Below are 18,307 nucleotides of genomic sequence, written 5' to 3'. Positions count from 1 at the left end.
CAGCTAGGAGAGCATTGTGGATTCATCAATGGAATGCTGATGCTGACAGACGGCTATGGAGTCTCTGCAGTATAAAGGTGGTGTCTTGTTTGGTGACTGCCTCGCTGACCTGGTATCTACGGCTACCGCGGGTAAGTCATCCTTTTTACCTTATGATCCTGCACAACAAAAGAAAACGCACCACTATCGGATGCAGTCCTTTCGGCCCAATAAATACAAAAGAGGACGAGGGTCTTCCTTCCTTGCTTCTAGAGGAAGAGGAAAGGGAAAAAGGTCACCGGCTGTGGCAGGTTCCCAAGAGCAGAAGTCCTCTCCGGCTTCTACCAAATCCACCGCATGACGCTGGGACTCCGCACCAGTGGGGGCATGTCTCCGACTCTTCAGTCATTTCTGGGTTCGTTCTGCCCTAGACCCATGGGTATTAGAAATAGTGTCCCAAGGGTACAAGCTGGAATTTCAAGACGTGCCCCCTCGACGATTTTTAAAATCAGCATTACCAGTTTCTCTTCAGGACAGGGTGGTAGTATGCGGTGCTATACAAAAGCTATGTCAAAATCAAGTCATTGTCACGGTACCCCTGTCACAACAGGGAGAAGGCTTTTATTCGAGCATGTTCGTGGTCCCGAAGCCGTACGGCTCGGTCAGACCAATTCTGAACTTAAAATCCCTCAATTTCTATCTAAGAAAATTCAAATTCAAGATGGAGTCTCTCCGAGCAGTGATCTCTAGTCTGGAGGAAGGGGATTTTATGGTGTCGGTCGACATAAAGGATCAACAAATCAATAATAGCTCCCTGCGCAAAACTCCACAGTAAGTACAGTAAATTCAATATAATAAATAAAAATGATTTATTTTGCTATTTATCTTCATTTAACTGTTATATGATACACTGAATAAAGCAGCTCCTATGTCATATAATGTGTGCCAGTTAATGTAACCTGGATATTCCTATATTTGCGTATCTACAACCTAGTACCGGTACACCAAACAAAAACATACATACATATAAAACACAGACAAAGACAAAAACAAATATTTGCAAGCAATTGTAAGCTTATATATGGTAGTGCGAAGCGCCTTGTAGCGTCTTGCTCTCATCTACCCGTTTGAGCATATATATTGACCCAATTAGCAGAGTCTGTCTGTATAAAAGCTGTTTCATATATGTGAAATCACAGTCTCATGCGGGGATGGTTAAATGAAATACCGTATGAGGAGGGTCTCTATCCCATATGGTCCCGGGTGCGGTGTTTCACCTCCTCCGTGCACTTGTATATCTACTATTGGATTTTCTGTGCAAGAAGGAATGAGTCCTCTCCGTTCAAGGTAAGGCAGAGATAATCTGCTTACCTCCCCCGTTTTGTGCTGTCACTGTCCGGTTTTCCCTTACCTCAATCTTTAAAATTCTGTACTTCATACCTTATGCATAGTTAAATATAATTTGTAGTTTATTCAATAAAACACGAAACAAAAGACCACATTAAACACCATATGTAATTAGTATATAGAATATAATATAATATATGAATAATAAATGAATATATGAATGAATAAAAAATGTATAACCAATAATAATAATGTTTGAAAAAATAAATACATAAATAAATAAATGAATAAATATGATCAGGACTACTCATAAAGCTAAAAATATCAATCAGAATATGATTAATAAATAATAATAGTGTCTGATGGTGGTGTTCTCCGCTAAAAGCAAATGGCAGTAATAGCAAAAGTCCCTTCTACTTCACTTATAGGATAAATTGCAAAAATGTATGCGTATCATAGGAGATAATATATCCAATAATTCATAACTGGGTCCTACATGTATATACATATATGCATATGTACACATATACGCGTACACATGCTTGCATATATGCGCACATAGCCACTATATTCTGAACTGAACTTATGGGGGAGGAAAAGGGGAAAAATGCTTTGAAAGAAACTGATTCTGTTTCAATGTGGAATGGATATTCTAAGATAAGAATGGTTTTATGTCAAAATCAACATTAAGTCCTTTTGGGGCAAGAGTGCCCATTTCATAAATACATTTGGTCTCTTCCTTTATAAGTAGATCTTCTAACTTCCCTCCTCTCCATGGTACAGTTATTTTCTTTATTCCAATAAACTGAAGCACATGTTGGTTTCCATCATGCTTTTCCTGAAAATGGAGCGGGATACTATGATCCTTTTTTCTATTTTTAATATTACACAGATGTTCTTGGACCCTTACATGTAGCTTTCGTTTAGTTTGCCCTATATACTGTAATCCACAGGGGCAGTACAGCAAATATACTACTCCCATTGTGTTACAGCTAATCCGGTCTTTGATTTTAAAACTCCTCTGGTTTGAATTTGATACTACTTCTTTTACTATTCTGACAGAGTTTTTCCTGGTCTTTTTGCAAGCCGTGCACACCCCACATCTTGAAAAACCAGATATCTTCGTTTGATCATTCGATCCTACTACCGGTTGATGACTTTTTACTAAAGTTGTTTTAATTGTTGGTGCTCTCCTGTAAACTATACGAGGAGCAGCTGGTAATACATTGCATAGGTTCTCATCTGACAATATAATAGGACAGTGTTTCCTAATGCTCTGTTCCAAGATGGTACTTTGACTGGAGTAGTTTGAAATAAAAAGGACCTCCTGTTTCTTGGAAACTGGTTTAGAACTGCATCCTAAAATGTCGTTCCTATCCATTCCTTGTGCTTTTTCTTTTGCATCCTTTGATAGCACTTCACTATAGTCCTTTTCTTTAAAGTTCTGTAGCATTTCCTCCACTTGTATGTTGTAGTCATCCTGTTTGGAACAGTTGTGCTTAATTCGTCGCAATTGGCCACCTGGAATGTTTTTTAACCATGCCTTATGGTGGTTACTTCCTGCATGAAGATAACTGTTACTGTCTGTGGGCTTGCAATATGTTTTAGTTTCTATGTGATTATTTTCAACAAAGATGGTTAAATCAAGGAAATTGACTGTATTCTTGCTGATGTTACTTGTAAATTCTAGATTGACATCATTGTGGTTTAATTCAGAGATGAAATGTTCTAATTCACTTTCCTTTCCAGACCACAATGATGTCATCTATATACCTTGCCCATAATATTAGATGTTCTCCTTGGGCCGGACTCCTCCATATATGTTCATCCTCCCATTCTGCTAGGAAGAGATTCGCATAAGAGGGGGCGAATTTGGTTCCCATCGCCGTACCTCTGCGTTGAACATAGAACGTCCCATTAAACCAAAAAAAGTTATGATGCAATATGAATTTTATTGAGTCCATTAAGAACGTGATTTGTTCTGATTTTAAATGTTGATCTTTCTCCATCCTTCTCCTTACAAACTCACACCCGATGTTATGGTCAATACACGTATATAACGCTTTTATATTGCATGTAGCCAGGACTTCTTCCCACTGAATTTCGCTTAGAATATTGATCACATGGGTTGTATCCTTGATGTAACCGCTCTGCTTAATAACAATCGGTTGCAAGAAAGTGTCAACATAACCTGATAGATTTGTGGTAAGAGAGCCAATGCCCGACACTATCGGCCTTCCCGGAGGGTTGATGGGGTCTTTGTGAAGCTTGGGGAGATGGTAAAAAACAGGAATCTTGGGATCCTTTGTATCCAAAAACTCATATTTCTGTTTAGTCAGAATCCCTACCGTTCTACCCTTCTTCAATAGGGTTCTCAGTTCTTCTCCATAGCTACATGTAGGATCATTCTTTAATTTGCGGTACGTTGTAGCATCCTCCAATTGACGCAATGCTTTGATATAATTCTCTGTATCTTGAATTACCAGGGTCCCTCCTTTGTCCGCTGGTTTGATGGTGATACTCCTATCTCTTCTCAGAGATTGGAGTGCCAGCCTTTCTTTTTTAGTCAAATTACATTTGCTCGCTGGCAATTTCTCCGTAATTGCCTCTATATCCTGTTCTACTAATCTCTGAAAGGTTTGGACAAAGTGGCCCTTCAAGTGTTGTGGATAGAAAGAAGATTTCACCCGTAAGTCGGTATGTAGATATCCATCTTCTAGAGGCTCTTCTGTTTTAACTCCTTTTCTTTAAAGAATTTTTTCAAAGTAAGCTTCCTTATAAACTTTTGGAGGTCCAAAAATGTATCAAATTTGTTGAGCTTATTTGAGGGAGCATATTTTAAACCTTTAGTTAATACAGTGGTTTCAACTTCTGTCAAAATACGTTCACTTTAGTTGACAATGCTCTTTGTTGGCCTTTTTTCTGCCCTTTCTTCTTTTTGTTCCTTCCGTTTACTCTTACGTCCTCCGCGCTTTCCCCGCTTACGCTTGAATCCTGTCTTCCTCTTTTCCTCTTACCCTTCTTTTTCTTGTGATTGTTCAGGGGTTTGGTTGTTGTTGCTGGATCTTTTCTTCTCTGGCTGTTGTTGTACACAAGGTCTAAAAAAATCGTCTGCATCTTCCTCCTCTTCTTCGCTTGCATTTTCATAAGTTCTCTTCTCTTATGGGCTTGGGATCTAATCCCACCCAGAGTTCTTTCGCTAAGCCGATCTAAAAGTTTTTTTGTGGTTACATTAGGGTCTACTTCTTGATCCCTTCTCCCTTTTTCAAAGCTGTCTATAAGCTGTCTATTACTAGGATATCGGCTAATGCCTCTCTTCCCATCTTCTGTGGATGTCAGAGCATGCCTTCTTATAGGTCTGGTAGAGACTTTTTCTTAATGATGTGTCCCATAATCATGCCGTGCTTCCCATTTTATTTTCTCCTATTCTGTAATTATTATATCGCCGCAAATTTTCTGAGTGATGATGGTACTGGTTCGTATGGTCCCATCTTCGTCTATGATTGATTTGGTTGACATAAAGGATAAATCCTCCACATCAGGCTTACCTGAGGTTTGCCGTTCAGGATTGTCATTACCAATTTCAGATGTTGCCGTTTGGTCTGTCCACGGCTCCGAGGGTTTTCACCAAAGTTATGGCGAAAATGATGGTTCTCCTGCGCAAGCAAGGAGTCACAATTATCCCGTACTTGGACGATCTCCTGATAAAAGCGAGGTCCAAGGTACAATTACTGCAGAGCATGACGCTCTCCCTGACAATTCTGCAACAACATGGTTGGCTCCTAAACTTGCCAAAATCACAGTTGGTTCCGACGACAAGGCTGTCGTTCTTGGGTATGATTCTGGACACTGAATTACAGAGTTTTTCTTCCAGTGGAAAAGGCTCTGGAAATTCAGAACCTGGTCAAACAGATTCTGAAGCCAGCAAGAATGTCGATTCATCAATGCCCTCGGTTGCTAGGGAAGATGGTGGCGGCCTACGAGGCCATTCAGTCCGGCAGATTCCATGCCAGAGTGTTTCAGTGGGACCTGTTGGACAAATCTTACGGATCGCATCTGCACATGCACCGACAGATAATCCCATCTTCCAAGACCAGAATCTCACTCCTGTGGTGGCTGCACAGCTCTCACCTCCTAGAGGGACGCAGATTCGGGATCCAGGACTGGATCCTGGTGACCACGGATGCGAGTCTCCGAGTCTGGGGTGCAGTCACACAGGGGGAAAAATTCCAGGGAAAATGGTCAAGCCAGGAAGCTTGTCTACACATAAACATTCTGGAATTAAGGGCCATTTACAACGGCCTTCTACAAGCGGAACATCTTCACGATCTGCCCGTCTTGATTCAGTCGGACAACATAACAGCAGTGGCGTACATAAACCGCCAGGGCGGAACGAAGAGCAGAGCGGCAATGGCAGAAGCCACAAAAGTTCTCAGCTGGGCGGAAAGGCATGTAAGCGCTCTGTCAGCGGTCTTCATTCGAGGTATGGACAACTGGGAAGCAGACTTCCTCAGCAGACACGATCTCCATCCAGGAGAGTGGGGTCTTCATCAAGAGGTCTTTGCAGAAGTGACAAGTCGTTGGGGAATTCCTCAAATAGACATGATGGCGTCTCGCCTCAACAAGAAACTTCCGAGGTATTGTTCCAGGTCGAGGGACCCTCAAGCAATAGCGGTGGACGCCCTAGTGACACCGTGGGTGTTTCAGTCGGTATATGTGTTCCCTCTGATTCCACTCATTTCAAAAGTGCTAAAGATCATAAGAACAAGGGTTCATGCAATCCTCATTGTTCCAGACTAGCCAAGGAGTGCCTGGTATCCAGATCTTCAGGAATTGCTCATAAGAGATCCCTGGCCTCTTCCTCTACGAGAGGATCTGTTACAGCAGGGGGCGTGCGTGTACCAAGACTTACCGCGGCTTCGTTTGACGGCTTGGAGGTTGAACGCAGGATCCTAGCCCGAAAGGGTATTCCCGGTGAAGTAATTCCCACACTGCTTCAGGCTAGAAAAGAGGTAACGGCGAAACATTATCACCGTAGTTGGAGAAAGTATGTGTCTTGGTGTGAAGTATGTGTCTTGGTGTGAATCCAAGGAGGCTCCTACGGAAGAATTTCAGTTGGGCCGTTTTCTCCATTTTCTGCAAGCAGGGGTGGATGCGGGCCTAAAATTAGGCTCAATTAAAGTACAAATTTCGGCCTTATCAATTTTCTTTCAAAAAGAATTGGCTTCCCTTCCGGAAGTTCAGACTTTCGTGAAAGGCGTGTGCACATCCAACCTCCCTTTGTGCCCCCGGTGGCACCATGGGATCTTAACATGGTGTTGCAGTTCCTGCAATCTCATTGGTTTGCACCTTTACGTAAGGTAGAGTTGAAATTCGTCACTTGGAAAGTGATCATGCTGTTGGCCTTGGCCTCTGCAAGACGGGTGTCTGAATTGGCGGCTTTGTCTCACAAGAGCCCCTATTTGATCTTCCATGAAGATAGAGCAGAGTTGAGAACTCGTCAGCAATTCCTGCTAAAAGTGGTGTCATCGTTTCACATGAACCAACCTATTGTGGTGCCAGTGGCTACTGACGCCTTAGAGGAATCGAAGTCTCTAGATGTGGTCAGAGCTTTGAAAATTTATGTAGCCAGAACGGCTCAGATTAGGAAAACGGAGGCTCTGTTTGTCCTGTATGATCCCAACAAGATTGGGGCTCCTGCTTCCAAGCAGACTGTTGCACGCTGGATCTGGAATACGATTCGGCAGGCTCATTCTACGGCTGGATTGCCGTTACTGAAATCGGTGAAGGCCTATTCTACCAGAAAGGTGGGCTCATCCTGGGCGGCTGCCCAGGGGGTATCGGCATTACAGCTTTGCCGAGCAGCTACTTGTTCGGGTTCAAACACTTTTGCAAAGTTTTACTAGTTTGATATCCTGGCTAAAGAAGACCTCTTGTTTGGTTAATCGGTGCTGCAGAGTCATCTGCACTCTCCCGCCCGTTCTTGAGCTTTGGTATAAACCCCATGTTTCTTGAAGTGTCCCCAGCATCCCCTAGGACGTAGGAGAGAAAGGATTTTAATACCTACCGGTAAATCCTTTTCTCTTAGTCCATAGAGGATGCTAGGCGCCCGTCCCAGTGCGTACTGTATCTGCAGATATTGGTTATGGTTACACACGTGTTGTGTTGCATTTATAGGCAGCCTGTTGCTGTCATTATTCATGCCGTTGCATGCGTTGGGTTGAATGCCATGTTGTACAGCGTGTTTGAGATGTGAGCTGGTATGTATCTCACCTTAGTTTAAATCAAAATAAATCCTTATTCCTCAAAATGTCCGTCTCCCTGGGAACAGTTCCTATAACTGGAGTCTGGAGGAGGGGCATAGAGGGAGGAGCTTGTTCACACCCCTTTTAAAGTCTTAAAGTGCCCATGTCTCCTGAGGATCCTGTCTATACCCCATGGTTCTTGAAGTGTCCCCAGCATCCCCTACGGACTAAGAGAAAAGGATTTACCGGTAGGTATTAAAATCCTATTTTTTGTGTGGCCTATACATTTCCAGAGAGATTGACCTGTAATGGTCACTGCTGAATGGAACCGCTGCTTGGTGCGGCGTGTTGTTAAAGCTGAATGAACAGCTGCATTTGGGTGTATTCATTCTTGGTTGTTGGCGATAGAAAGGCATATGTGTAAGTTGTGGTGGGTATATTGCATCTCTAAAATCAAATGAGAAAAATTAGCTGCGTAACCAAGAGAACACATTGACTATCAATTAGCTGTACATTTATATACTAAAAACCTTTTGTGTTTGTTTTTAATTATTATTTAAACTTGTGAATTCCCCTCAAATGTGCAAATGTGAGTAAGTTTTCTTTGTGAGGAGAGGAGCAGGTGATTTGCACATATAATGCTAATTACATAATATATCGATCATTCAAGTGTGCTCTGTAACTCAGATTTTGGTGGTAGCCTACAACTAAGTGCAGGTGTAATGTTCATCATTTATATATCTAAGGGAGGAATAAACCAGGAAAGAAAAGGAAACGACTTGATGATGATGAGAATGACAATGAAAGTAAAATGCCACAGAAGAAGCTAACATCGAAAGAGGTATATCATTTCTGGTTATTATATTTGTCTGTAGAAATGTGTAAAAGCATGTGTGTGCACGGATGTTATTTGTCTATCCTTTGTTTAGTTTTTAACAGGGTACCATGATATACTTTCCCTGCTCCATTATCTGCTTTGAAAATATGGCCCAGTACTGTGTACTGGAATCTCTGGGTGAAGATCAATGATTTCTAAATGAATCCCGTCTCTCCACCATCAATCTAGCTGAGAGTTGGAGGAGAGCATTTTTTTTAGTTTATATTCATGAAGCTTATGTTAGATTTAAATGATAACATATGTAAATGTAGGTTTTAAATGTATTCAACTCTGATCTGGGGCAGGATGTAATGAAGTCCAGTGCGGTATGCTGGCCGAACTCGGGACAATTTTTGAAAGGTGCAATCATGTACAAGTTAGAACCTGAACAATGGGTAAAATGTATGAAAGTGCTGTTTGCGAACTGTGGTTTTCAGCTCCAGACCATAGGATTTATTATCCTGCTGTTCAGAGGCAGGAAACCAAAACTCAATCTGATTTGTTGGTTTCAAATACCTAAACCAATTTGATATAAGTGGATGAAAACATCCAGTTGTACCAATTACACCTTCTGAAAGCCCAGTGAAACTCAACCATAACACATAGAGGCCGAGTAGCACTGGTCTGTTTCTGGCACACCTGGCTTGTGGGTACCAGAGTCGTTATTTATCCCCCAATTAGTAATAAATTAAAAACTTTGAGGCCTCTGTTAAATGTTAATAAAAATCTCTCTCAGGGGTGGCTGGAACATTGCTTCATGTAGTCAATTTTTATAAACGCTACTTTCTTCATTCTTTAATCTGTAACAATAATAGTAGATCTTGTCTGCTGTGTTGTACATTTTCAGTGACCAATACTGATCTGAATGGACAGTGCAGCTTTATTTTTTATTTGTTTGCGTAATGCTACAAGTTTGGTCACTTCTCACTTTTAAGGAGACCTTTCTACATCTACCTCAATTTTCCTGTGTGGCATACATACAATGCATGATGTCATCTGCATAGTTGTGTAAAATGTAGTTACCACTACGTAACAAAACAAAAACTATAGTAAATGGGATAAACTGTACATATCTATGTATTTTTATCCTGTCATTTTGTCACTGATATTTTGATAAGCACAATATTGAGCCGTCATTTCTTTTCAATTATCTTTTTTGTGGTGGTTATATTTCCGTTCCTTGACTCAGAGTATTTCTATTGCAGAGGAGAAGGATAGAGAGGCAGCAGCATTCAAAGAAAGTAGGAGTACGGTATTACGACACTCACAATGTCAAAAACAAGAATCGCAACAAAAAGAAAGTGGACCCGAAAATCGGTCAAACGAAATCAAAACAGAAACATTGATCATTGTATCTGTTATGTAATTAAAGGGTTTCAAGTTTTCAATTGTGTGGTTTCTGTTCACGTTAAAGATTATTTTAAAAGATGTGATTAAAGAAAAAAAAAACCTATACTATTTTCTCTCACTGGGGAAATGTAATAACCGGCGAGATGCAGGCACTGACGTGACTCCAGAAAGACTGTCCACTTTGTTTTTGTTTTAAAGAGGCAGCAATTTAAAAGGCAAAACAAATCTGAGTATGCCTTATAAAGAATTACCACTTTAAATAACAGGGCAGACTCGCTGGAATCACATAGATACAGAGTGTATGTACATGAAAAATAAGAATTTACTTACCGATAATTCTATTTCTCGTAGTCCGTAGTGGATGCTGGGGACTCCGTCAGGACCATGGGGATTAGCGGCTCCGCAGGAGACAGGGCACAAAAGTAAAAGCTTTAGGATCAGGTGGTGTGCACTGGCTCCTCCCCCTATGACCCTCCTCCAAGCCTCAGTTAGGATACTGTGCCCGGACGAGCGTATACAATAAGGAAGGATTTTGAATCCCGGGTAAGACTCATACCAGCCACACCAATCACACTGTACAACCTGTGATCTGAACCCAGTTAACAGCATAACAGCTGAGCCTCTGAAAAGATGGCTCACAACAATAATAACCCGATTTTTGTAACAATAACTATGTACAAGTATTGCAGACAATCCGCACTTGGGATGGGCGCCCAGCATCCACTACGGACTACGAGAAATAGAATTATCGGTAAGTAAATTCTTATTTTCTCTAACGTCCTAAGTGGATGCTGGGGACTCCGTCAGGACCATGCGGATTATACCAAAGCTCCCAAACGGGCGGGAGAGTGCGGATGACTCTGCAGCACCGAATGAGAGAACTCCAGGTCCTCCTCAGCCAGGGTGTGCCCCTGACCAAGTAGCAGCTCGGCAAAGTTGTAAAGCCGAGACCCCTCGGGCAGCCGCCCAAGATGAGCCCACCTTCCTTGTGGAATGGGCATTTACATATTTTGGCTGTGGCAGGCCTGCCACAGAATGTGCAAGCTGAATTGTACTACACATCCAACTAGCAATCGTCTGCTTAGAAGCAAGAGCACCCAGTTTTTTGGGTGCCTACAGGATAACAGCAAGTCAGTTTTCCTGACTCCAGCTGTCCTGGAACCTATATTTTCAGGGCCCTGACAACATCCAGCAACTTGGAGTCCTCCAAGTCCCTAGTAGCCGCAGGTACCACAATAAGCTGGTGCAGGTGAAACGCTGACACCACCTTAGGGAGAAACTGGGGACGAGTCCGCAGCTCTGCCCTGTCCGAATGGACAATCAGATATGGGCTTTGTGAGACAAAGCCGCCAATTCTGACACTCGCCTGGCCGAGGCCAGGGCCAACAGCATGGTCACTTTCCATGTGAGATATTTCAAATCCACAGATTTGAGCGGTTTAAACCAATGTGATTTTAGGAATCCCAGAACTACGTTGAGATCCCACAGTGCCACTGGAGGCACAAAAGGGGGTTGTATATGCAGTACTCCCTTGACAAACTTCTGGACTTCAGGAACTGAAGCCAATCTTTTCTGGAAGAAAATTGACAGGGCCGAAATTTGAACCCTAATGGACCCCAATTTGAGGCCCATAGACACTCCTGTTTGCAGGAAATGCAGGAATCGACCGAGTTGAAATTTCTTCGTGGGGCCTTCCTGGCCTCACACCACGCAACATATTTTCGCCACATGTGGTGATAATGTTGTGCGGTCACCTCCTTCCTGGCTTTGACCAGGGTAGGAATGACCTCTTCCGGAATGCCTTTTTCCCTTAGGATCCGGCGTTCCACCGCCATGCCGTCAAACGCAGCCGCGGTAAGTCTTGGAACAGACATGGTACTTGCTGAAGCAAGTCCCTTCTTAGCGGCAGAGGCCATGAGTCCTCTGTGAGCATTTCTTGAAGTTCCGGGTACCAGGTCCTTCTTGGCCAATCCGGAGCCACGAGTATAGTTCTTACTCCTCTACGTCTTATAATTCTCAGTACCTTGGGTATGAGAAGCAGAGGAGGGAACACATACACCGACTGGTACACCCACGGTGTTACCAGAACGTCCACAGCTATTGCCTGAGGGTCTCTTGACCTGGCGCAATACCTGTCCAGTTTTTTGTTCAGGCGGGACGCCATCATGTCCACCTTTGGTCTTTCCCAATGGTTCACAATCATGTGGAAGACTTCCCGATGAAGTCCCCACTCTCCCGGGTGGAGGTCGTGCCTGCTGAGGAAGTCTGCTTCCCAGTTGTCCACTCCCGGAATGAACACTGCTGACAGTGTTATCACATGATTTTCCGCCCAGCGAAGAATCCTTGCAGTTTCTGCCATTGCCCTCCTGCTTCTTGTGCCGCCCTGTCTGTTTACGTGGGCGACTGCCGTGATGTTGTCCCACTGGATCAATACCGGCTGACCTTGAAGCAGAGGTCTTGCTAAGCTTAGAGCATTGTAAATTGCCCTTAGCTCCAGTATATTTATGTGGAGAGAAGTCTCCAGACTATATCACACTCCCTGGAAATTTTTTCCCTGTGTGACTGCTCCCCAGCCTCTCAGGCTGGCATCCGTGGTCACCAGGACCCAGTCCTGAATGCCGAATCTGCGGCCATTTAATAGATGAGCACTCTGCAGCCACCGCAGAAGAAACACCCTTGTCCTTGGAGACAGGGTTATCCGCTGATGCATCTGAAGATGCGATCCGGACCATTTTTCCAGCAGATCCCACTGAAAAGTTCTTGCGTGAAATCTGCCGAATGGAATCGCTTCGTAAGAAGCCACCATTTTTCCCAGGACCCTTGTGCAATGATGCACTGACACTTTTCCTGGTTTTAGGAGGTTCCTGACTAGCTCGGATAACTCCCTGGCTTTCTTCTCCGGGAGAAACACCCTTTTCTGGACTGTGTCCAGAATCATCCCTAGGAACAGCAGACGTGTCGTCGGAAACAGCTGCGATTTTGGAATATTTAGAATCCACCCGTGCTGTCGTAGAACTACTTGAGATAGTGCTACTCCGACCTCCAACTGTTCTCTGGACCTTGCCCTTATCAGGAGATCGTCCATTTTCTTTGAAGAAGAATCATCATTTCGGTCATTACCTTGGTAAAGACCCGGGGTGCCGTGGACAATCCAAACGGCAGCGTCTGAAACTGATAGTGACAGTTCTGTACCACGAACCTGAGGTACCCTTGGTGAGAAGGGCAAATTGGGACATGGAGGTAAGCATCCCTGATGTCCAGGGACACCATATAGTCCCCTTCTTCCTGGTTCGCTATCACTGCTCTGAGTGACTCCATCTTGATTTGAACCTTTGTATGTAAGTGTTCAAATATTTCAGATTTAGAATAGGTCTCACCGAGCCGTCTGGCTTCAGTACCACAATATAGTGTGGAATAATACCCCTTTCCTTGTTGTAGGAGGGGTACTTTGATTATCACCTGCTGGGAATACAGCTTGTGAATTGTTTCCAATACTGCCTCCCTGTCGGAGGGAGACGTTGGTAAAGCAGACTTCAGGAACCTGCGAGGGGGAGACGTCTCGAATTTCCAATCTGTACCCCTGGGATACTACTTGTAAGCTCCAGGGGTCCACTTGCGAGTGAGCCCACTGCGTGCTGAAACTCTTGAGACGACCCCCCACCGCACCTGAGTCCGCTTGTACGGCCCCAGCGTCATGCTGAGGACTTGGTAGAAGCGGTGGAGGGCTTCTGTTCCTGGGAATGGGCTGCCTGCTGCAGTCTTCTTCCCTTTCCTCTATCCCTGGGCAGATATGACTGGCCTTTTGCCCGCTTGCCCTTATGGGGACGAAAGGACTGAGGCTGAAAAGACGGTGTCTTTTTCTGCTGAGATGTGACTTGGGGTAAAAAAGGTGGATTTTCCAGCTGTTGCCGTGGCCACCAGGTCCGATGGACCGACCCCAAATAACTCCTCCCCTTTATACGGCAATACTTCCATGTGCCGTTTGGAATCTGCATCACCTGACCACTGTCGTGTCCATAAACATCTTCTGGCAGATATGGACATCGCACTTACTCTTGATGCCAGAGTGCAAATATCCCTCTGTGCATCTCGCATATATAGAAATGCATCCTTTAAATGCTCTATAGTCAATAAAATACTGTCCCTGTCAAGGGTATCAATATTTTCAGTCAGGGAATCCGACCAAGCCACCCCAGCGCTGCACATCCAGGCTGAGGCGATCGCTGGTCGCAGTATAACACCAGTATGTGTGTATATACTTTTTAGGATATTTTCCAGCCTCCTATCAGCTGGCTCCTTGAGGGCGGCCGTATCTGGAGACGGTAACTCCACTTGTGATAAGCGTGTGAGCGCCTTCATTTAATTTATCTGATTCAGGAAAAACTACAGGTAGTTTTTTCACACCCCACATAATACCCTTTTCTCTGACGTCCTAGTGGATGCTGGGACTCCGTAAGGACCATGGGGAATAGCGGCTCCGCAGGAGACAGGGCACAAAATAAAAGCTTAAGGATCAGGTGGTGTGCACTGGCTCCTCCCCCTATGACCCTCCTCCAAGCCTCAGTTAGATTTTTGTGCCCGGCCGAGAAGGGTGCAATCTAGGTGGCTCTCCTGAGCTGCTTAGAATAAAAGTTTAGTTAGGTTTTTTTATTTTCAGTGAGTCCTGCTGGCAACAGGCTCACTGCATCGTGGGACTAAGGGGAGAAGAAACGGACTCACCTGAGTGCAGAGTGGATCGGGTTTCTTAGGCTACTGGACACTAGCTCCAGAGGGACGATCACAGGTTCAGCCTGGATGGGTCACCGGAGCCGCGCCGCCGTCCCCCTTACAGAGCCAGAAGAGACGAAGAGGTCCGGTGAAATCGGCGGCAGAAGACATCCTGTCTTCAGACTAAGGTAGCGCACAGCACCGCAGCTGTGCGCCATTGCTCTCAGCACACTTCACACTCCGGTCACTGAGGGTGCAGGGCGCTGGGGGGGGAGCGCCCTGAGACGCAATATAACGGAATACCTTAGGTGGCAAAACAGAATACATCACATATAGCTCCTGGGCTATATGGATGTATTTTAATCCCCTGTCATTTTACACAGAAAAGCGGGAGATAAGGACGTCGTGAAGGGGCGGAGCCTATCTCCTCAGCACACAAGCGCCATTTTCCCTCACAGCTCCGCTGGAAGGACGGCTCCCTGACTCTCCCCTGCAGTCCTGCTTCAGAATCAGGGTAAAAAAGAGAAGGGGGGGCATTTTTGGCAGCAAATAACGATAATAACAGCAGCTATAAGGGAATAACACTTATATAAGGTTATCCCTGTATATATATATATATATATATATATATATAGCGCTGGGTGTGTGCTGGCTGACTCTCCCTCTGTCTCTCCAAAGGGCTAAGTGGGGTCCTGTCCTCTATCAGAGCATTCCCGGTGTGTGTGCTGTGTGTCGGTACGCGTGTGTCGACATGTATGAGGAGGAAAATTATGTGGAGGCGGAGCAGTTGCCTGTGTTGGTGATGTCACCCCCTAGGGAGTCGACACCTGACTGGATGATTGTATTTAAACAATTAAGTGATAATGTCAGCAATTTGCAAAAAACTGTTGACGACATGAGACAGCCGGCAAATCAATTAGTGCCTGTCCAGGCGTCTCAGACACCGTCAGGGGCGCTAAAACGCCCGTTACCTCAGTGGGTCGACACAGACCCTGACACAGATACTGAGTCTAGTGTCGACGGTGACGAGACAAACGTAATGTCCAGTAGGGCCACACGTTACATGATCACGGCAATGAAAGAGGCATTGAACCTTTCTGACACTACAAGTACCACAAAGAAGGGTATTATGTGGGGAGAGAAAAAACTACCAATATTTTTTCCTGAGTCAGAGGAAATAAATGAGGTGTGTGAAAAAGCGTGGGTTTCCCCCGATAAAAAACAGCTAATTTCTAAAAAATTATTAGCATTATATCCTTTCCCGCCAGAGGTTAGGGCGCGTTGGGAAACGCCCCCTAGGGTAGATAAGGCGCTCACACGTTTATCAAAACAAGTAGCGTTACCGTCTCCTGATACGGCTACCCTCAAAGAACCAGCTGATAGAAGGCTGGAAAATATCCTAAAAAGTATATACACACATACTGGTGTTATACTGCGACCAGCAATCGCCTCAGCCTGGATGTGCAGTGCTGGAGTCGCATGGTCGGATTCCCTGACCGAGAATATTGATACCCTGGATAGGGACAATATTTTGTTAACTATAGAACATTTAAAGGATGCACTACTATATATGCGTGATGCACAGAGGGATATTTGCACCCTGGCATCAAGAATAAGTGCTATGTCCATCTCTGCCAGAAGAGCGTTATGGACGCGACAGTGGTCAGGGGATGCGGATTCCAAACGGCACATGGAAGTATTGCCGTATAAAGGGGAGGAGTTATTTGGGGCTGGTCTATCGGACCTGGTGGCCACGGCAACGGCTGGAAAATCCACCTTTTTACCCCAGGTCACTCCACATCAGCAGAAAAAGACACCGTCTTTTCAAACTCAGTCCTTTCGTTCCCATAAGTACAAGCGAGCAAAAGGCCACTCTTTTCTGCCCCGGGGCAGAGGAAGAGGAAAAAGACTGCACCATGCAGCCGCTTCACAGGAGCAGAAGCCCTCCCCTGCTTCTGCCAAGTCTTCAGCATGACGCTGGGGCTTTACAAGCAGACTCAGATATGGTGGGGGCCCGTCTCAAGAATTTCAACGCGCAGTGGGCTCACTCGCACGTGGATCCCTGGATTCTACAGGTAGTATCGCAGGGGTACAAACTGGAATTCGAGGCGTTTCCCCCTCGTCGTTTCCTGAAGTCTGCTTTACCAAAGTCTCCCTCCGACAGGGAGGCAGTTTTGGCAGCCATTCACAAGCTGTATTCCCAGCAGGTGATAATCAAGGTACCCCTCCTGCAACAAGGAAAGGGGTATTATTCCACGCTGTTTGTGGTACCGAAGCCGGACGGCTCGGTGAGACCAATTTTAAATCTGAAATCCTTGAACACTTACATAAAAAGGTTCAAATTCAAGATGGAGTCACTCAGAGCAGTGATAGCAAACCTGGAAGAAGGGGACTATATGGTGTCTCTGGACATCAAGGATGCTTATCGCCACGTCCCGATATACCCTTCTCCCCAAGGGTACCTCAGGTTTGTAGTACAAAACTGTCATTATCAGTTTCAGACGCTGCCGTTTGGATTGTCCACGGCACCTCGGGTCTTTACCAAGGTAATGGCCGAAATGATGATTCTTCTAAGAAGAAAAGGCATTTTAATTATCCCTTACTTGGACGATCTCCTGATAAGGGCAAGATCCAGGGAACAGTTAGAAGTCGGAGTAGCACTATCTCAGGTAGTGTTACGTCAGCACGGGTGGATTCTAAATATTCCAAAATCGCAGCTGATTCCAATGACACGTCTACTGTTCCTAGGAATGATTCTGGACACAGTCCAGAAGAAGGTGTTTCTCCCGGAGGAGAAGGCCAGGGAGTTATCCGAGCTAGTCAGGAACCTCCTAAAACCAGGACAGGTCTCAGTGCATCAGTGCACGAGGGGCCTGGGGAAAATGGTGGCTTCTTACGAAGCGATTCCATTCGGAAGATTCCATGCAAGAACATTTCAGTGGGATCTACTGGACAAATGGTCCGGATCGCATCTGCAGATGCATCAGCGGATAACCCTGTCGCCAAGGACAAGGGTGTCTCTCCTGTGGTGGCTGCAGAGTGCTCATCTACTAGAGGGCCGCAGATTTGGCATTCAGGATTGGATCCTGGTAACCACGGATGCCAGCCTGAGAGGCTGGGGAGCAGTCACACAGGGAAGGAATTTCCAGGGCCTGTGGTCAAGCCTGGAAACGTCTCTTCATATAAACATTCTGGAACTAAGGGCCATTTACAATGCCCTAAGTCAAGCAAAACCTCTGCTTCAGGGTCAGGCGGTGTTGATCCAATCGGACAACATCACGTCAGTCGCCCACGTAAACAGACAGGGCGGCACGAGAAGCAGGAGGGCAATGGCAGAAGCTGCAAGGATTCTTCGCTGGGCGGAAAATCATGTGATGGCACTGTCAGCAGTATTCATTCCGGGAGAGGACAACTGGGAAGCAGACTTCCTCAGCAGACACGACCTTCACCCGGGAGAGGGGGGACTTCACCCAGAAGTCTTCCACCTGATTGTAAACCGTTGGGAAAAACCAAAGGTGGACATGATGGCGTCACGTCTAAACAAAAAACTGGACAGATATTGCGCCAGGTCAAGGGACCCTCAGGCAATAGCAGTGGACGCTCTGGTAACGCCGTGGGTGTACCAGTCAGTGTATGTGTTCCCTCCTCTGCCTCTCATACCAAAAGTACTGAGAATCATAAGAAGGAGAGGAGTAAGAACTATACTCGTGGTTCCGGATTGGCCAAGACGGACTTGGTACCCGGAACTTCAAGAGATGCTCACGGACGAACCGTGGCCTCTACCTCTAAGAAAGGACCTGCT

The 18,307-nt window shown here is 45.2% G+C and overlaps 1 protein-coding gene across 1 annotated transcript in view; it reads left to right on the top strand.

Moving 5' to 3' along the window:
- GNL2 (G protein nucleolar 2) overlaps positions 1 to 9,836 on the top strand; it is a 133,111-nt gene extending 123,275 nt beyond the window's left edge. The window contains exons 15-16 of the mRNA XM_063954346.1: positions 8,318 to 8,412; positions 9,654 to 9,836. Coding sequence (XP_063810416.1) covers positions 8,318 to 8,412; positions 9,654 to 9,794 — 236 coding nt within the window. The 3' untranslated portion in view covers positions 9,795 to 9,836. The remainder of the gene's footprint in view (positions 1 to 8,317; positions 8,413 to 9,653) is intronic.
- Positions 9,837 to 18,307: the final 8,471 nt, after the last annotated feature.

Source organism: Pseudophryne corroboree, chromosome 2 (genome assembly GCF_028390025.1).
Source record: "Pseudophryne corroboree isolate aPseCor3 chromosome 2, aPseCor3.hap2, whole genome shotgun sequence".
Taxonomy (NCBI): domain Eukaryota; kingdom Metazoa; phylum Chordata; class Amphibia; order Anura; family Myobatrachidae; genus Pseudophryne; species Pseudophryne corroboree.
Note: the sequence above shows the minus strand (reverse complement) of the source record. Positions and strands in the feature narration are given on the sequence as shown.